The 20,968-nt window shown below is 39.4% G+C and overlaps 2 protein-coding genes across 2 annotated transcripts; one reads left to right on the top strand and one right to left on the bottom strand.

Annotated features, from left to right (window-relative positions):
- The first annotated feature begins 1,645 nt into the window (after positions 1-1,645).
- Positions 1,646-9,346, top strand: LOC144633848 (dermatopontin-like). The gene is made up of 5 exons (XM_078492736.1): positions 1,646-1,797; positions 3,573-3,984; positions 4,735-4,911; positions 7,288-7,480; positions 8,994-9,346. The coding sequence occupies exons 2-5, from the start codon at positions 3,579-3,581 to the stop codon at positions 9,109-9,111; spliced, it is 894 nt and encodes a 297-aa protein (XP_078348862.1). The 5' UTR covers positions 1,646-1,797; positions 3,573-3,578; the 3' UTR covers positions 9,112-9,346.
- LOC144633844 (ketimine reductase mu-crystallin-like) lies at positions 8,348-20,910 on the bottom strand. Its single transcript, XM_078492732.1, has 8 exons — positions 20,652-20,910; positions 19,813-19,963; positions 19,029-19,091; positions 18,821-18,922; positions 13,732-13,909; positions 12,954-13,075; positions 12,046-12,130; positions 8,348-10,300 (listed from the first exon to the last, which is right to left on the bottom strand). Exons 1-8 carry the CDS (start codon positions 20,825-20,827, stop codon positions 10,218-10,220), a joined length of 960 nt encoding a protein of 319 aa, XP_078348858.1. The 5' UTR covers positions 20,828-20,910; the 3' UTR covers positions 8,348-10,217.
- Positions 20,911-20,968: the final 58 nt, after the last annotated feature.

The raw sequence follows: 20,968 nt of genomic DNA, 5'->3' as shown, positions 1-20,968 counted from the left end.
ATTCTAAACATTTTGATACCAGTCCATTCGGAACAGTTTTTTGTTTCCTTACAATCATAATCTTGTCAATGCTTAGTGGCCGAAGGGAATTTGGTATGTTATAGAGTCTCACAAGTCTGAAGTTCACAAGAGAGAAGTTGAATCTGTTAAGCAGCTGAGTTGACACATTACAACTCGGTATCGTCACCAACAGTAGGCGAATTGCAGCGTTTGTTTCCCAGAAAACAAACCACTACACAGCTTTCTAATTTTCTGATAAGTAGCTTTAGTCATATATTTCGCTACTGATACTTCGAATAAATAGTTACAACTTCACTTACCTTGGATAAAACTGCGAAAAATATTCGAAAAAAGCGAAGGCAAAGGAACAAACAAAGCACACACGAAAGCACAGTTGAAAGTACTGATGGATATCAGCTTTGAGCCTTTTATCTTTTCACCGCTGTTGTTGTTGTGTTAGCGAGAAGCAAAAATACTCATCATACAACTTTCCACGAACGACCACTATTCTATCTCCGTTCACCAAGACACCAACAGAGAAATCAATCGATAGAGACAGCTCCCATCGCCAGTTACAGTTAGTGGAACATATTCTTTATAAAGCTCTTTAGATGGTACAATTTGCTGCGCATAAAAATCGACATTTAATTTTTCTACCTTAATAAAAAATCTCCAATTACTTCACGAGTTTGCTGGCAGACATGGAAGAAGGAATCCCAGCCTAATTCTGACGCGTTTTTAAGTTCTTCAAGAAGTTGACTGAAGTTCAATCGTTGGACAGGCTCCGCCATATTGGATTTGCCGTTTATTGCCAGGCGTCCTAGGCGAACTTCCCCGACAAGCTTGGCGGGTGACGTCACATCCAAATTCGCCGGGGACGACTGGGGACGAGGCTGAGTCTTCCCGTGTTTAGCAGTAAAGGACCGAAGGCCCTGGGATTGAGAGCTTCTGGGGCAAAAATTACGCACCATGGTTCGCATGTGATATGTGCATGCCAATCTCGTACCTCGTGTTTTTGTTTCTTACTGTGCAAGCTTGACGAAGCGAGCGACTCTCGAAAGTTCCGTTACAGGCTAGAATTTGATTGGCTTTAAAAACAACTAAAATGGCAGAAAGTAAAACACCAAAAACTTCGTTGGTCATGCTTTTGAAAGCTAGGCATACGCACTTCAACCAGAAATTCCGATATTTTCGGACTTCCAATCAGAACTTTCCAGGGTCGCTCGTTTCCTTACCATTGGTCAAAGGGAACGAAGACACTGCGTACGAGGATGATTTGCATGCCCGCTCCGTGTGCATACATGCTTTCGTCCTCGTGATGTTGTGCAGAAGTGTGCGCGTACGTATACGTGCAAACGCGCACGCATAATGTATACTTGTACCGTTACTGAAAGTTGTTAAAATTTCCCATTGAAATTGACGATGGGGTAATTTATGTGACTTTTTCGCTAAGCGTCATTTTATATTAAAGAATTTTAGCGAGCGCCTCTTTGATCTTGAACAATTTTCTTTGTCGGTAAATTTCACAATGCCATTTTAATTTAGACTGGAAAAAGTCAATTTGCGTAAATCCATTCCCATATTATTTTGACTCCTACAAAATATATGATAAAAACGTTTGATGTATGCAGCTTTAAGTGTTTGCAATGTCAACATTTACAGTCAACATTTGGCTGTGGCATGTTAATATTACGTAGGAGTAGCAAGCTCGATTCATTCGATCTCGGCTGCTTCTGTAGCTGAGCTGATTTGGAAAGGGTCTTTTCTGGTACAATACTTCGTCCGCCATCTTTAAAGGTACGATAGCTCATTTTCTTATCATTTTGCACTAAACCAGTTGAAGGATGATTTAGTTTTGTTGTATTGGTGTGAGCTGTTAACAACTCGAAAAAAATGTAGCTTCGCAAAGTTAATTTGAACTGCTTTCCAAGGCGTGCCTCAGATAACAGCTTCAGTCTGCATGCTTTACTCAGTAGCCTTGTTTAGGGGTGTAACTCGTTGAATTCCGGCTGTAACGTGTGTTTAGGCACAGACAAATTTTTACACCCCAAATTTTCCTATTCATGGTAAGACTTAAAATGAGTTTTAATACTTTTGGCCTGCATAAATTCCTCCGTTAATCGAACATCTACAACCGACTGTATGATAAACCATATGCGTGATATGGTTTAGGATATAGTAAGTTTTTTTTTTTTTACTTTACATGAATTATTGGCACTTTTAAAGGCACAATGAAGGGGGAAAAGATTTCATTTGCAACACTTCTTTAACAAATTTAAGCATTCAGTTGTGAAATTTAAAGGAAAGAACTGAGATTTAAATGCAATGTAAATAAATTCCAAAGAAGAGTTCAAAAAAGTAAAATGAATTCGGTAACATTTCTTTGGAAAACAGCTTTTCTTTAGCAAGGCGTCTTATAGCCCACTGGTTTATCAAGAAAAGGGTCAGTTTTGTTCGAAATTTCGAGTTTTCGGTGAGTTTTGCTGCTGTCATTAAGATTAGACTCCTGATCTATTTTTTGGAAATGTTTACTTAAACTGAACTTTGTCCAAGGCCCATAAAGCTTTCTCGAAGACATTTGTTTCTTTTTGCTATCTTACACCCAGCGATTTCAGATATCAGTATTACTCCTGCGTAAAAATAAAATCATTAAGTTACTTTATGAAATAAAATCAGCATAGAGTACTGACAAAGTTGATGCATAGTAAAAAAGAATACAGCTCCTAAGCGTCAATGGAATGCATAATATGCAGGAATTTAAACTGAAAGGTTGTTAGGCAGTTTAATTCGCCAGGATTTGGCTTGTTTATTTTGGCATGACGACAGTTCTTATGTACTAATGAAAAATCTTATGAAAATTACATACATATGTAAACATCTATTAGCGAGTTTTTGTACCCAGATGGTATTGTATTAAATCAACCTTTTTTGCGCAAGCTCGTTTATGAGTTAGATCATTCTTGTCCCCAGAATTCGAACTCCTCGGCCAGGTAAAACGAGACAAATTTCGATCTAGACCTATTGACACGTAAAAGTCGATTTTAAGTTATAACTGAAGCGAAAATTACAAAGTGTTATTTCCAAAAAACCTAAAAAACAAAAAAGGGAGAGCAGGTTCCTCGTTACCATAATTTATCAGCATTAAGCTACCACTGAAAACTTAACTGTTCGAGACTGTATCGTCGTCTTTTTCAACTTATTGTTATCAGCATTTTTTCATGACGTATATTCACCTAAGAGCCGTGAATAAGTTGCACAGGAGTACCAAAGGCTCTCAATTGAGTGACGTCATCAGCAGCGTCTGACGCCATTGGATGTGACGTCATTAACAGTGGTGACGTCACTTTATTGGCCATTCGTTCTTGTCACTCAAATGCAAAAGCAAGCTGCCTCCAAACATTCTTGACTGTGCATAAGAAGCCAAAGAACGTTCTCAAAATAAAAAGGAAAAGTGCTTTTTTGCTTACGAGTTATCTTTTGATAGAATAGGTACAGAGCAGGGTCAAACAGAAAAAGAAAAGAGCGTGGATAGTTATTTACTGTCGTGTTTACCATTGTTTTCGTATTTCCAGGAAACAATGATCCGTAAAAGTACTCTGTTTGCACTGATCGTGGTTCTGGGGCTCGCCTATGTGTTCGGCGAAAAGGCTGACACTGAAAAGACGCAAGACATCAAATCTTCACCTCTCGACACAGAACCTAAAGAAGCTGATGTCCCTGAGGAAGAGGAGGAGGAGGACGACGATAAAAAAGTAAACGACCCGAAATACTGGAGCCGTATGCGTAAGAAGTACAGATACAGATTTAGATACGGATATAGAAAGTCTAGGAGAAGCCGACGAAAACGACCCACACCTTATCCGTCTAATAAACCTTATCCGCCGCGACCCACACCAAATCCGCCCGACTGTTCCACATCACGACCAGCAGATCACAAGTGGGCTAATGACTGGCAGGGAAAACTATTTTTTGAGTGCACTAAAGGTAAAAAAAATTATCGTTAATCGTTAGTCTCTCAATCAGGGCTTTTTAGACCCATACAAATGTACAGAGTAACAAGACAAATACAAATATTGGATAAAATACCTAGGTAAGAAACATTTAAAGGTAAAGCAAGACTAGTAGCGTAAGTTTGCGTTTCAAAAATCTTTGGGATCAGCCGTGTCTGAAAATTTTTCGCGCGTACAAGAACAGCACATAATACAACTCTAAAAACATAACCCGAAAGGAAACCCAAAACAAAACCTTTCGTCGTTAAACTAACATCTCAGGGTTCAAAGCATTCCAACGTTAAATAGAAAACAAGGATCAATTTAGGTTTCTGGGAAACTACTCACCTACCCCTCCCCAAACCTAACATTAACCCTTACTTATCGCTTTGGGCAAAATGTTAGGTTTGGGGAGGGGTAAGTGAGCAGTTTCCCAGAAACCAAAATTGATCCGAAAACAAGCTCTACAACAGGCGGGGGCTTATAATCTGTAAAACTTAACTCTCTATTTGTGAACTTTAATTATAAAGCCATGGGCTTTATGAGAATTTTTTCACTGATCTGCAAGCGCAAGAAAATAAAAAAGTGGTTTTCTTTCATGTGTTTACTTATACCTGTGTAAACCAGGCTCGATTTAACGTTGTTTTTGTTTTTTTTTTGTTTGTGGTTAAGGGTAGACTAGACCTTATAGAGTTTTTCATGTTGTCACAGCCTCCTGTAATGTTTAGTCGACGTTGCTTTTCAGGCGACTCTATCATCTCCGTGAAGAGTGTTTTCAGAGATTGCCAAAATGACCGTATTTGGGCATTCGGTTGCGGTTACAACGAGGCTTCCAAGCAACACTGTCACTGGACTCATGGGTACGCCAATGATGTACGACATGGCATTAACTTCAACTGCCCCAATCACGGTTTCTTAACAGGTAAAGAGCAACGCCTAACGCAATTTTTAAAAAGAAAGAGTTGAAAAGCTCTGCATTTATCAGGGTTCGTACTCTTTTGAGCTTTTGAAATTCTGATTTTCCATGACCTTTTCGATGATTTTTCAAAGTTTTCCATGAAAGTTATTAAAGTCAAATCAAAGTTATTTGTTTCCGTTTAATTTTCTGGGTAAGAGGGGGAGCAGGAGGGCATTTTGCGTGCGCATGCGTGCAACCGCTGTACAAAGACCGCGTGATCTTGGGAATAAAAATGGCGCGGAAGATTCAAACTTTGTTTTTTGTACTGTTTATCGTCACATAATTTAATATAGGCCTAAATTTCGCTAAGAAAAAGTGTTTTGTGTGTGGCAAGGCTCTTATAAAGCAGATTTTCTGGCCAGCTTCGGGATCGTTGTTGCAAATAATGGAAAAATATGTGGGACAGGTAGGAAAGCCTTCACCGACAAAAATTAAACAGGCCGTAAAAAGAGGAAAACATTTATCCGTGTGCTGGAGTGTGATATATTAGGATCAAAACTTCACATCAAATCAATTGCTGTAATACAGGCAGAGTGCGAGCAATATTATAGCTTGTCGGGTGATTTTTTGCCTAAAGGGACGGCCACCAAAGAAAAGGGTTTTCCCTGAGGGGAACGACATGTTTGGGTGTTCTGCACATGATAATGCAGCTCACTGATGACTCCAAAGCAAAGCCAACTTGCCCTCGACTGGCTACAGGGTTTCCTGGAACAAGAACTGCAGTTCTTTAAAACACATTTAGGCGACACAGAAGTAAAACAGCCGTTATAACAAAATAAACATCAAACTTAATGAAATAAACGTTGAATGAAAAATTGAAAATAACATTGTTTATAGTTAAAAATTATTTCTTAAGACATTTTATACAGCAGTTATTAAAACGTTTCTGAAAAATATATATATAGCTTGTTCGTTTCATGCTATTTTTTGACTGGTGATCAAGGCTAGATTTTGATAAAGGAGCCAAAAATGTACTAATTAACATAGTAAAATGTAAACAAATAGTCTACCAGCAAAGAATTACCATAACACTTTAAAATTAAGACCGATCGCAGTAATTATTTTCTTGTTCAACAGAATAATTGTGGTATCATCGAAATGTGAAGTTATTTTGACCAATGCTCACGTTTAAGGAAATAATCACAAACGATAGTTTCTCTGTTAGGATAAACCAGCGAGAACGTACGTTAAAGAAAGCTAAAAATTTCCACAATTGACCATTTTTTAACGCTACCTTCGCAGCATTAGACGATAGTTTAAGTACTTCAGGCTCCATATATCATCGGTAGACGCTGGAGATCAAGGCTAGATTTTGAGATTTTTGCATTGTGAGAACGACTAAATTGTAGTTTTATGACAAATCTGAACAAAATCATGACCACTCGCTCAAACCCGGGATACTTGATTATAACATCGTATAGTTAAAATTGCTGTTTTTTACTTTAGTACTAAGTAGCCGTAGCGCTTTGTCCGTTTAGATCTTCCGGCTATTAAAAACATGGGCAAGGTATTTAGGTTCTCGACATTCGGTCGCCATTTTGTCCACGTGCAATGTTTAATACACATAGCCAAAGTCGATCAGATAAACAGCACGCCGACACCAAACTTTGCTTGTTGTTGTCAGAAGATAAAGCAAGGACTCTTAGTATTGTATACAGCAAGTAAAACTTAAAACACGTTTCATTTTGAGCTAGAAATTAGGCCATAAATTGTGGAAAATATGTAAACAATCGATAGCAGAACTTCTCTGTCGTGCGCACTAGTCCATATCGACGCATGCGCACGCAAAATGCCCTCCTGCTAAGAGGGGGCTGGTGGGACTTTAGAGGGGGCGAGGGGAAAGGGGAGGGGAGGGGCATCGGAACAAACTTGCTGTACGGGGAGGAGGTCGCTCAAAATATTTACCTTTAAGTGTCACATGATTGCATCTCTAATAGCTTTCTGTTCGAACTATCACCGTAAAAATAATTAAAAGAAAAACATTACTATTCTTACGCCATTTTAACTTAAATAAAATAAAAAAAAAAACCAACTGCGGTGACAAACATGACAAGACAACGCATGTCGGAAAAAACTTTGATTTAAGAACGTAACGTTTCGTATGTTACAACATACATCTTCAGAAGTGACCGTTGAAAAGATTACAATACGAAACGTTAAGTTCTTAAATCCAAGTTTTTTCCGACATGCGTTGTCTTGTCATGTTTGTCACCGCAGTGTGTTTTTTTATTTTTATTAAAAGAAATACATTCGGCGTAGCTGCACATTACTGCAAATTGTTTAATATAAAACCGTTTTGTTTATAATTTAAAGGTTAACCATCCTTCCTTGTTTGCACAGGAATTGACAGTATCTACGTGGCTGGAGATCGGCGCTTCAAGTTCAAATGCTGCAACGACGAGGATTTTGACCACGCGAATTGTCACCAGTCGCATAACCTTAACGCCCCCGGAGATGACTTCCAGTATGCAGTGCAGAGAGACCAGCGGTTTTACATTACTGGCATCAACAGCTACTTCGTCCCCGAGAAAAGGTAACTTTACTATGCCGATGGCTTACTAGGCCAACTAAAGAAGGGTGGGAGGCGCCATGGCCTTTAATATGGTTAGCGCGCTGAACTCCGGATCGAGCGATCCGGGTTCAAGCCCTGGCCGGGACCATTGTGTTGTGTTCTTGGGCAAGACACTTTACTCTCATAGTGCCTCTCTCCACCCAGGTGTATAAATGGGTACCGGCGACTTTAATGCTGGGAGGTAACCCTGTGATGGACTAGCATTCCATCCAGGGGGGAGTAGGAATATTTTCTAGTCGCTTAATGCTACACAAGCCGGGAAAAGCCCCGGCTGTATGGGCCACTTGGCTCAACGTAGACTTTACCTCACCTAACTAAAGAAGGTCAATTAAAGGAGAGTTTTAGACTAGGGGAGGAGGTAGAGTGAAGACGTTTCCGTTAAAGGGCTTCGCTAGACGAAGGGCAGGACTGTCAAGAGAAGCAATGGCCTACAAACAGTGAGAAACATACTCACTTGCCGGGAATAAGGTGAAGAGATAGGGGTAGACAAAGGGAAGTGGGAGTTTCTCCTTGACCAAGTCTTTTCGCTCTTACCCGCACTGGGGAGACTGTTCACAGGCTAGATAAAGGAGGTATATGGGATTTTAAAGGTGGGCTCAGATAGGCCAGGGTGGGTCAATAGAGGAACAAGTAAATTAAGATAGGGCACGTACACCCCCTCCTTGATTTCTCATTTCAAGGTTTTGCTATGATAATGAATCGTTGTTATCCGAATAGGCACATGGGATAAAATTCTTAACAATTTCAATGAGCAAAAACTGTGGTAACAGTCACACTTTTCAGTCAGAACGGTGTTATCCTAACCTGCCCCTCCCGTAAATCCCAAAATTGACCGTTTAGCAAACATTTTATTTTTTAAATGATTAATTGAGTGCACGCGTTTAGTCGTGTTTAATGTGAGTACATTTCACTCGCTTCACTTTTTTTTGAAAAAAAAAAAAATACATTTTAATTGCACTATTAATACTTCTAAAATATTTCTAAACCTTCCTAACATTGCGATGGTCTATCTTCAAAGTTGTTTATCCCTATCATGTTGACTGACATCACTTGCCATTCTATTCATTACACATTGTATTTGCGCATTGCACTGGTAATTCACACATTTGTTCAGGTCAGGTCAGGGTTAGACCACCGGCCCAAGCAATGACCGCAAAGCACGCAGTGTGTATATGGCGTTCAAATTGTAAACACGATAAAATTGTGATATTAGAATGCACCTTTTGTAGTGATGCCTTTAACAATTTTAACAGTTGTTACTTTTTGAGATCACCTACAATTTGAGTACTTTAAAATATTTCAGGTCATAGTACATTTGTATAATAGGTTAACTCTTCTTTTTACAGCTTGTAACTGAAGCGCTGTTGATCGAATCTTATAAAAAGACGCTATAGATAATACATTAATAAGTATTAAGGTTTTATGGCAGTTATCTGCATAAATTTCTCACTTACTGCCACTTCTCCCCCCACAGGGATAGAGTGTGGAAGATTGACTACTGTAAGTCTGTAGCTGAACATGGTTCATCTGAGGGTTACGCCCTTGACGCCGAGGAAAAAGATATCGAGCATCAAGAACCAAATACTCATTAGGAACGATTTGCACAATATAGCTACATTTAGAACATAACCGAGTTCTCTTAGTATTCATAGTCATTGGAAGTAGTCGATAATGGCCAGGCCTGTCCTTAGTGGATATGTAACAAAAATATTTACATGTACCGGTAGGTTGGCAACAGTGATGCATGTTTTCCCCTTCTTTCTTACTTAGATTAGGTAGTTTATGTGAAGAGTTGTAAAATCATTAAACGTATTTTGGAAAGGCTCAGTGGAAGGCTGTTGCAACAGTTGTTTTCATTTTTAAACCTTTGACCGAAACATTACTTACATACCACTGACATATCACCAACATAATGGTGACTAGCCCATGTACAGCCACCCCCCCCCCCTCCACTTCTTTCCCCCATTCTTTTGAGGGGAGGGGTACGGCTTTACACTAGTTACATACCACCATCAAACCAACATATCACAGACATACTATTGAGATTCCAGCGACAAACCACCAACATACATGTTAATGTTGGTCGGGTAGCAGGTAGCTGAGCTCTTCAAGGTCTCACAAATGGCTCTCTTTTCTTCAAGAGAACAATCAAACAAACCACTGGAACAACACCTCTGGCCACCAAAAACAATAGCAACTACTACACTAGAGGACCAGTAGAATGACAAGCTTATGAGAGCTGCTACACTAGACACACTGCTGTCATGCACATCAACCTGCTGAATAATGCCTTATCTCCAGTATTTCATTATTAAAATTTGTGAATATACATTTTTTTGATAAAATAGAGACTTTTGACTAATATACTTATTTGATTATCAACTCAAAGTTGATAGAGGAGAATAAATCGCCATAACGAATTTGGAAAAGATGATGTTTCGAACATTTATCTCTTCATTGGAGCAAAGTGTGCTCCAACAAAGAGCTACCGATAACACTCAAGAAGTCAGCTTTTCCAAGTTTGCTAAAGCAGTTTATTAACCTTTGTCAACTTTCAGTTGATAGTTAACTAAGTGTTTCACTTGCCTACCACTGCATCTTTAGAAACTAATAACGTTGTTGTAATATACTTTTGAAGCACTTGTGGCATGATTTTTTATCCCCTCCCTCCCCCTAACAAAGAAATTATGGTCATTGGCTATAGTGTGCTGAGAGGAGCTCCACCTTCTTTGAGTTTGCTCAACACTAAATTAGCAGATACGACATCTTCCACAGCCATGCCTAGAAAGATTAAAAAATGTAGAACAATAGTAATATTTTTTAAGCAAATGAAGGATCATCGCAGTAATGTACTCAACTTAAGCAGTTGAGAAAAGCAAGCCCATGACCTCTGCTATACTAGTGCAGCGCTCTAACCAACTGAGCTATCAAGCCAACTGGGAGCTGGTCAATTGTGAGTTCGTAATATACCAGTGGATGGAGAAGATATGAAATGAATATATGAAATTCATATAAAATTCTTCATTTGCTTAAAATGTATATCCGCAGGACAAATATATGAATTTCATACATTCATTTTATATCTTCTCCATCCACGGGATTATTACAAACTCAAAATTGACCAGCTCCCAGTTGGCTTAATAGCTCAGTTGGTTAGAGCGCTGCACTAGTATCGCAGAGGTCATGGGTTCGATTCCCGTTCAAGCCTGAATTTTTTTTCAGGCTTGCTTTTCTCAACTGCTTAAGTTGAGTACATTACTGCGATGATCCGTCATTTGCTTAAAATGTCTATCTGCAGGACAAATATATGAATTTCATATATTCATTTCAAATAATAATATTTGTAACATAAAACCACACAGCCCCACTCTACCCTTTATAATGGTGTGATAGGGTGTGGTTAACGGACACCATAACTAATGCATGATTGCCACAGACATCAGTTTTCAAAATTCTCTGACCAGAGACAAAAATATATACAAAATGTCAGATATAGCAGCGGCCTCCAGCCTCCACTTCCAAGAGAAAAAACATTGTGAGATCACATTGCCGGAACTGAAATGTTTCTGCCCACCATCAATTGCATGGAATTTGCGGTGTTATATTCCAATTTTCTCTGACCCAAAATAAAATTCCTGACTTTTGCCTGACCTTGAAGAATTTTATATTTCCCTAACCAATTTTCCTGACCTGTGGCAACTCTGTAATGGTATGGTTGGGTTAATGGACAGCATAACTCTGTCACTTTATTTCTACTATTGCTATAGACTCAATCATACTGTAGAGTATTTACTAGCTAATGACATCTGGCTTCACAGCCACTGATGACGATCTTTTTGGAGCATTTAAGTAACAAAAAAACCTGTGGAATAACAGGCTAGGGTGGTCTCGTCACTACAATACTCACCACTACTTAAGATTATAGTTCACCACTAATTTTTCTCCGATTCTGATTGGTTTAAATTGAACACGTGACGCGATAGTGCCCGTCCGCCGGAGGGCACTATCAGCCCATAGTGCCCTCCCGTGAAAAATGCCCGGATCGATAGTGCCCGCCCGTGACTGTTTTTTGTAAACAAGCTGCCTGCAGACAAAAAAACCCAACCAAATTCACTGCATTTAGTGGGTTTCTCGTCTAGTTTTGTTTCGTTTGTTAAATTTCGGCTTTCAATTGCGTTTTTTATCCTGAAAAGTAAAAATAATTCACGATGCTTGTTTTTGTATGTGCGCGCGGAAGAAAATTTAGTGGTGAACAATAAAGACAATAGAGTGTTTCTGTCTCGGAACTATCGGTCTGATAGTTGCCCCTTGGAAATTTGATGTTCTTAAAACTAGCATTTTAGCCCTCGAAGCTTCGCTTCTCGGGCTAATATTTGTTTTAAGAACATCAAATTTCCGCGGGGCAACTATCAGCCGATAGTTCCTCGACAGAATCACTCTATTGTTAAAATAGTGTCACTGTGCAAAATTTGACTATGCATTATGCAGGCCAGGGTTGTAATCTTTTCCTGTTATCTCCAACTTACCTAAAGATTTAAAGATCTTTATTTTTCCTTCAGGAACAGCCAGTTTTCCTGAAATCACATCGCCAATCTCTCCAGACACTGTTGCCTTGTAATACAAAGAACATTGAAAACATCAATTCAAAGATCAACTTAAAATGTTCAAACTAGTCTCGAGCAATAAACTTATCTAATGACAGCTTAATTTGAGGATGACCCAGTTTGGGTGAACAAATATTTCCAGTTAAAAGTGGGTTGAGTCTGTTCCAGTTCCCAGAGGGTGCAAGAGCCAGGTGGCTATTCAAAACCAACATATAGCTCTCATACTAGTTTCTGTAGCAGGAAACAAGGATGTTTACAATGAAACTCCTCCTTGATGAGAGGCTAGTTTATTGCAGGTTTCCTCCCTCCACCCCACACCAGTACTCATTTACACGTAGATACTCTTTGGCAGCCATATATAACAAGGCATTACGAGAGTGAAGCTGCTGACACAGAAAGACACGTTATGGGGCCATGTTGACGTTGAGCCTAGCAGCCATCAGACCAGAACGTATCCCGGTTTCTCTAGCACAAAGTGATCAGGAGTATTTCTACTCCCCCCTGGACGGGATGCTAGTCCATCACAGGATTACTCCCAGCATTAGTTGGTGGGATATGTAGCAGGGCCAAAATCACAATAATTTGTTTACAATGTTGCAAGGACATGTTGCTGTGACAGGTCACAAAATCGCTGCAACATGTTGCTGCAACACTAGTATTGTCCCTTCATGTGTCAGCACCAAGGGATTGTGTTGCCATTGTCTTTTAAACACAACGCAATGCCCCTGCCGTGCCAACCTTGGACTCAGAACTCTCAGTCTGGAGTTCACATGCCAACCACTATGCCACCAAACCTCTGAGTTCATTAAGAGAATTTCCAACTCACTGACCTTGGAAAGAATGACATCTCCAGCTTCCTCCATAGCTGCTTCAGTGCTGTCTGCCACTATAAAACTGTTGTGCATTATCTCATCATCCAGCTCTCTCCATGTTGGCCGAGGTGCACCAACAGCTGTGTAACATAAATAAATAAATTAATTAATTAATCACCGGTAATTATTGACATCAATTAATGAACTTTGGAGAAATATGGCTGTTTCTGAGCCTCAAGTTACCTAGCCGATCAGCACTTAAAGCAATTCAGGTTTCCACATCAGAGATGACTGCTAACCATTCATGTAATTCACGTCACTTCCTTCATAAGGCAGAAGGAAGTGATATGAATGGCAAAATCACCCTAAAATGCCAAAACTAGCCAAAAGGACTACAGAAACCAAATCAGGTGAGTTCATTAACTTTATATTATTAAAATAAAGGCAAAATTTCACCCCATTAAGCTTTCAAATAGAACGCTGTTTTGAACTCCATACATTGCTTTATAGAGCACTCAAATTCCAAACGGCTGACATATTGAACCATAACACCGCATTCTCAAAACAATCCTGCATTGTACCACAAAATCGCTTTCAAGACATAGTCACGTTCCGTGCACTCGTAGTGTATAGTGCCTATATGTAAACTAAATAAATCAATTAACAGTTATATATTTTTGGTATCACGAGCTTGGAACACCTGTGCTACCATGCTGCAGACTGTAGTACCACTGGCACTGAAGCTAAATTCCTGATTACTGGTAAGTTAAATCCAGATATTAAAAAGATCACTCACAATTTATTACAGCTCCAGGCTTGACCCACTTTCCAAACAGAATAGGATTTGTTGCTAACGTAGCAGTCACTATAACGTCAGCTCCTGATGCAGCCTCTTCAACTGTAGCACAAGCTTTGGCACCAACCTCCTCAGCAAGCTTCTGTGCATTGGCAAAGGTTCTACTCCATATTCTGACCTAATGAAGTGACATTTCATATTAATTTAAAGTGGTACTATGATCAAAATTTTACCTTCCCTTTTCTCTTCGGTTTTTGAAAGTACTTACATTAAATAGTAACCTTGCCAAATTTTAAGTTCAAATTCGAATTGGAAGACCACTTATTTCACGCGTAAACTTCGGCATTGGCTTGCCGCCATTACTAGATTCAAAAATGTCCGAGGACCAAATAGAGATCTGGAACTAGTTGGGGCGAGAGCATGCTGACGTCATATGCGCATCAACAAAATGGCTTCTTCGAAGGCTGGAGTGACTGATCTGGAAAAACATTGGTTTTCTTTTTAATCTGTAGTGATGTAGAAGCCGTATCTACTGCGCAAATGTTTTTTGAACATACTTCAAGGCATCTCCAGGTCACTTTTGCACAACATAGTGGCATAAAACATTTCAAGAGGCGGAATTTCGTGACATCTTAACTCGCCCGAACCACGCAAGATGAATAATAGATCGTCTGATAACTTTGAGGGAAACTTGTACTCTTGGAAATGCTTTATAGATATTTCTCCCTGCAACCATTGTGAGGTTAACTTCTTCAACTATCCAAGGGAAGTGAATAGAATAGAACGCTTCGAATTATCTACAGTGAGTTTACTGTATTCGCTCCTTTTTAGAAGCAAAACATTGGGCGAGTGGCGTAATTTACTTCTGTTGCTCAAGCTCTCGTGTTCTAGAATAGTCATTTTTAAATTTATTGTAAATACTTCATGTCAAAAAGGTAATTTTTGGGCAAATCGGCCTGTATGTTCCTGAATTATATCCTCTATTGTACAAATAAACTTAAATAAATTCGCACGAGGCGGTACATTATGTGAAAGTACATACAGAGGATGCAAAGCTTAGCAATATCTTTTTACTGATTATATGTACTGAAAATGTTTCCATTGTAGTCCTCTGTATACACTGTAGTCTTAATAAACTCACCAGCACGTCTTCAGTGTTGGTCACTTGTTTATTTCTGCCATGCAATATAAAACACTACAGTAGGACTGTACTTCATTGTGCAGTTATAGTATTCATAAACATTTTTTGAGAAGTAATCTCAGGATAGAACAGTGTTAGCCTGTCTCAGAGACATACATGCTATCCGGATTTTACTCAGTATATCTTTATTATATTTAAGTACAACAGGGGCCATGAGCTATAATATTATTATGACCTGTGCCAATCACTCATGCTGTGTGCAACAGAGCACCTTTGAAATCCTAGCTACTCTTTATTTTAAGTTTGCAATATATTTATTTTTGGCATGCTCTTTTTGTTCATAAGTTAAGAATGTAGTAGTCAACAATAAATTATGTGAATGTGCCAAAGAACCCCTGAGCTGCTGATCCATCATAATTTCTAACACAAGTACAGTCAAATCTGTACCATAAATAAAAATGTTGTATTGATTGAGGTGAGGTGGCCTAAGTGTAAGTTGTCGGACTCCGGATCAAGCGGTTCAGGTGTGGACTCTTACTGGTGTCATTGTGCTGTGTTCTTGGGCAAGACTACTCTCATGGTGCCTCCTCTCCAAGTGTAGAATGGGAACTGGCAAAGTGATGGTGTGACGAGGGCATGCAAGTTTAGTTGCTTGGTGGGCAACTAGACTTGCATGCAGACCTTGCCTTTTTGTAACAAAGGGGCAATTTTGAGGTCACACAGGACCCTTGCAACCATTATATATGTATTTATTTAAAGAGTATACACGAACTGCGCGAGCCGACAACAAATACAGTCAAACCTGTACCATAAATAAAAATGTTGCATAGCAATGGGGTAGTTGTTTTGATTTAGGTGCAGTAACCTAATGGTCAGTGTGCAAGACTCTGAATAAAGCTGTTCAGGTGTGAGCCCAGATCAGTGTCATTACATGTATGTGGGGGTAGTGGGGAGGTTAAACCTGTGATGCAATTGTACTTCCATCTCATCCAGGTTGCTTAATCCTACTTAAACCAAGATATGCGTTGGCCTAATGGGCAAGCAGGCTTGCATACAGACTTTGCCTTTTTGCATCAAGGGAGCAATTTATTTTAATAGGGTGGTACACGCGGAGCTGGCTTGTTTACAGTCACGTTAAGTTGACACAAGATTAGTCCCAACATTGAACTCTCAATCACATACACATACTGCAGATGCACAATGTACTGCCAGTGATATTCTCTAGAAAGAGCCACTGTCATATTGCATATGATACCATAAAAAAAATATTTTCTTGAGTAGATGCCAGACCCCGACTCAACGCAGGCTTCATTTAAATGCCGGTTCAAAACTGGAAACGTTTGATCAAGGTCCCAGTGTTTGTTTGAGGTCCAGGTGTTCCCGTTTATGAACTTAAAACTTTATACCCTTAATATTATTTTACTTGTTCCCATGCTGTGCATATATTGTTTCAGTTATTTTTATCATCAAAAAATCACGGGGCCAAGAGGAAAACAAATGGGTGAAATAAATAAGAAAAACTACTCCTACCCAGTTTTGCTGCTACTTGTGGGACAGTTTCATAACATTATCAGTAAAATATAGAGTGAAGGACTCTATACAGCATTCAAATGGTTTTCTTATTTTAAGAAACAGGAATACTGAATGCTGGCTGTCTGAAGTGTTATTACCCATTAAAACACTTAGTTTTAAAAAGGTTTATTACCTGTATTGTAGTCAAGGAAGGTAAAACTGTATAAAACTCAAGGAGCTCAATCCATTGGTCACCTGCACCATCTTGTTGACTTTAATTTTTCTGTATAAATTTTACATTATTTCATGTTTATAAAGCTTTTTTCGGAATAAACAGCTGACATAGATTTTATGCCCATGGCGTGTATGATAGATTACAAGAATGAAAACAACAGTAAAGATCATTTCAATCCTTCGCAAACGGCAATAGCAACCTACATGTATATATATGCTGATATGCAGAGCTCTCTATTAATTCAAACATTGCAGACATTTTATCCTAACTATTCAATGTCGTTCTCATCATACCATGTATTCAAACGTATGTAGTCCATGAATCGCCGTTCCTCTTCGTTCTTCGAGGCTTCTTCGATTGGACAAGAAGACGGCAGCTTCGTTGTAGGCATACAGCGCCAAAACCTCATCGAATGAAATAAATATTGAAGTATTTGCATACAAACATTGCCCTTTAGACCGACGTCAAACGGCTTTAAATTCTCATTATAAGAAACGATACCGCAAAATTGCAATGTCTCTTCGTTGCGGCTCTCTTGGGTTTCGCCACCGGGCAAACTAGACGATGAATTTGTCGAAGAAATATCTTTTATAACCCTGTTAATTCTCAGTATATTCTCTCTTGGAACACTCGAAGCTCGAAGCGACGATGCGCATATGACGTCACGGACCAACTCATGCGTAAATCCGCTTTTCAGTACAGTCGCTGGCTCACTTTAGACGTCCGAGTAATGACGGACGGGTTTTCCACGATTTTCGGCAAGCTATTTCAAGGCTTATATTGCTCGCAACGTTCTAAATTCTAGCGCACTAGTTAAATATAGACTTATTGAACAAATTGACTTTAGAAAAAGACGAAAAGAGAAACAAAAATTTTGGTCATAGTAGCACTTTAAAATTTACTAGTGGAACTTACAGGCACCTCCCATAGTGGATACCCAGGGGGGAGGGGTACTTGGGATTTCAAGTGACGGGGATGATAGAAGGATTTTTTTGGGTTTAAAAGTTTCGATTCAGGGATTTTTTTGGGTAGAAAATTTGACAAGTATTTTTTTGATTTAAGTAGGTTTCTTTTTGTTACCGTAATGATTCGATTTAGCACCCGGGGCGCTTATCTACTTTTGGCACGTCAAGGGAGGGCGCTTATTCGAGACAGGGTGCTTATTTAATTTTTGGAGAAACAACCAAATGTTCAAAACAAAACTTAAATAAATATTAGCAAATTGTTGAAAGTTCCGCTACTTTTAAAAGAATTGTTCATTTTAGCAGTAAATAATTATATACATGTACGGTACGGTAAATTTTCATCATGCGTTTATCTATTCGACGTCGATGACTTCAGTAGGGGCAGTTATCCGCAATAGCAGGCGCTTATTAGAATAGGGACACTTTTAAGAATGGAGCATGGGGACGCTTGTTAGAATGGGGGCGCTTATTGGAATAGGGGCGCTTATTTACAAAAACACATTCGAAGGGGAGCGGTTATTCGGAAGGGGGCGCTTTTTGGAAGGAGGGCGCTAAATCGAATCATTACGGTATATAAAATGATCTTAAGATTTATGGTAGTGCTTTGGCTGCGTAGTTCTGTAAATAAAGTACAAACAAACGTGTTTTGCAGCTGTTGATTTCTTGGAGGTTCATTTTTGGTTAAGGGATTTTTTCGAGCCTTGATTTTTGCCCCCATTCGATCATCCCTGTCACTTAAAATCCCGAGTACTCCCCTGGGAGTGGAAAGCTAAAAAAACTCGCAATCTGATTGGCTACCCAAGGGTCATCTAATTTTTGATAGACTGCCCTGTGAGGGTGCACCAGTATAATTGCCAAAATTACAAACCAGACATTACATAACTATATATAAACTACTTTCACTGAGCTTTTTGTTGAAAAGATTGGTCTCTGGCTCATGCTAGCTCAAGCAATTAGACAGCTCGTTCTCAGTTTCTATTGACGTTCACTAGTTGACTTGGGACTTTCCCCCTACCTAACAATCAGCCAATAGAAACTTCAAGCTTGCTGTCTAATTGTGAAAATAGTTATCTATACCTTCTACACTGGGACTGACTTATTCATGATACCAGCCATGTGCAAACACTGCACTTGTAACCTCCTATAAACAAACACCTCTCCCAAGTTGACACTTTACTGGAGGTCCTATGCATTATAATTATAATTGGTGTTGTCATAAGCAGTCACTTCATGTACCTCAGTGAAAGGTCTCACATGCTTAAGGGCATGGACATGACTTCTCCCCTGGGCACCAGATCCCAGGATACACAACACTTGAGCATCCTTAGTAGCAAGGTACTGAAAATTACAAAAAAGACAGATCATTAGAACATTAGATCAACAGAACAGTCAGGTAACTGTTAGTTTGGCATTATTAACTATTCAAATCTTTCTCTTTCCTCACCTTGGTTGCAACGGCTGAGGCTGCTGCAGTCCGCATGTTTGTGATGGTAATGCCATCTACGATCTTTAAATAAAAATTAATTCAATCACATCAATGGAACTCTGAATCAGTAAACTGAGCATAAAAAGTTGAAAAGGCCTCGTATAGCTTTCTGAACCACACTGGGAGTAAAACAAAAAACTTGGGATCACAGGCAAAAGGGCATTTCCAACAGTGACATGATCCTGTAATGTTAGACTTGGGATCAAGAGGTTTGGATTCAAGCCCAGGCTGGAAATGACCGGTCATTATTTAGAGGGGGGGGGGGGAGGGGAGGGAGGCCGGTGCAAATGAAGGGAAGCTATGTCCAAATTCTACTGAGCCCTCCCGTTAATAATAATACAAATTTTTATTAACGTTATGCATTTATAGCATGCAAATTCAACAAAGCGTTTCAAATGTGCGTAAATTTAACAAAGGTTTTCAAATGCCCCTTTTATGGAGCATATTTTTGCTGACCCCCCCCCCCCCCTCTCTCTCTCTTATCCACTCACTCCCTTAAACCTCCCAAAAATGCATGCATAAATTTATGTGGCCCCTCTTTTTCCCTGCATAAAAATCATTGACTATTGCACTATTTGCACAGGTTCTCCCCACCCTCTAAATAATGACTGTTCCCTAACTGTGATGGACAAGCATTCCATCCATTAGGAAGTAAAAGTACTCCTGCCTAGTTAAGTTTCTCATGATACTTGAACCTTTGAAAATTCTGTATTAATCAAGATGATTCAAAGTTCTCACTTACTGCCTGTGGCAGACCATTTCTGGAATCTAAGACCATAATATTGCCAATGAATGAAGGAAGGCCCTGCTTTTCATTTTCTGGAAAACCAGTAATCAATTTGACTGCAAGGGCATTGTCCTTTGCTGAATATGCTGGCATGACAAGAAGAAATCTATAGAAGTAAAATGTATCAATCTGAGTTATCAGGTAAAGTTAACATAATTTAAAAGTTGCACTGACACCAAACTGGCTAAGCTATCAAGAACTACTTCAAACTGCTGCTGTCAATTTGTTTTGGGTCCATCTTGTGTGTATGTGCCATATTTAAAATACGACAGTGGCTGGTTCAAAGATGCTTTCTGTAGAGGAAATCCGGGTTAAAGTCTTTTCTTCAGTTTCTTGCATTTAAGTTTTCTTGAGAAAAAGCATCTGTTTTTTGCTATTTATACAGAAATCCATATTGTTGTTATTATTTTGTACATAAAATGGGGATAGTGGGATAGTGTGTCCTGGGGGTGGGGAATTGTATGTTTCTGTGTGCCCCGGGGTGGGGAATTGACCAACAAACATTAACATTAAAATTGAGCCATACATTATTAATTTTATATTTTTGGGCCCCTCCCCTAGTCGAGAGGACGGCTGAATTTCAGACTAGCCCCTCCCCTAGCCCCTTTCCCCTTTTTTCTGCTCGTCATTCTTAACTTATGCGAACTAACTGCACGTCTGGAAGAGGGTAACATAATGCAGCTATATTATAGAACGAGAGTACCTCGAGCCCTGCCCTGGTATTGAAGACGACAGTCCTCACTTAAAATTTTAAAAATCCTGGGCAACAATTTAATATCACGTGATTTGCTTACCCACGGTCTTCCATTTGCACAGCAGAGCGCACAGGTTGAACAATTCCACCGCTCTCGCGGGCGGAAAAGTTTACCAAAGCATTTTCAATGGCCGGAATTAGATCCTCATACTTTAGAACCTCTTCTACACGAGATGCACTGACATACTTTGGAGGTTCAACCGAAAAATGAGCCATTTTCCACGAACTCACGCACAAATTGGTCACCGCAGGTCACCGCACAAATCACGGGATATAATTTGAATGTGCAGTTTCTACGTACAGCGGTGTAACTTTTAAAAAGGAGAACTAATCTAAGTTTTGATTGGTCGAAGTTCA

Source organism: Oculina patagonica, chromosome 12 (genome assembly GCF_052425735.1).
Source record: "Oculina patagonica isolate OP01 chromosome 12, crgOcupat, whole genome shotgun sequence".
Lineage (NCBI taxonomy): Eukaryota > Metazoa > Cnidaria > Anthozoa > Scleractinia > Oculinidae > Oculina > Oculina patagonica.
This window is presented reverse-complemented; position numbering and strand designations above follow the sequence as displayed.

Bases quoted from the DNA above. Each gene is read 5' to 3' on its own strand.
- LOC144633844 (XM_078492732.1), bottom strand. From the start codon at position 20,827: ATGGCTCATTTTTCGGTTGAACCTCCAAAGTATGTCAGTGCATCTCGT. The intron at 19,092-19,812 runs GTAAGTGAGAAC...TTTTATTTAAAG, and splicing joins GAAATGGTCTGCCACAGGCA to ATCGTAGATGGCATTACCAT. The intron at 13,910-18,820 runs GTACATGAAGTG...TCACTTCATTAG, and splicing joins ATGTGAGACCTTTCACTGAG to GTCAGAATATGGAGTAGAAC.
- LOC144633848 (XM_078492736.1), top strand. From the start codon at position 3,579: ATGATCCGTAAAAGTACTCTGTTTGCACTGATCGTGGTTCTGGGGCTC. The intron at 3,985-4,734 runs GTAAAAAAAATT...GTTGCTTTTCAG, and splicing joins ATTTTTTGAGTGCACTAAAG to GCGACTCTATCATCTCCGTG. The intron at 7,481-8,993 runs GTAACTTTACTA...CTCCCCCCACAG, and splicing joins TACTTCGTCCCCGAGAAAAG to GGATAGAGTGTGGAAGATTG.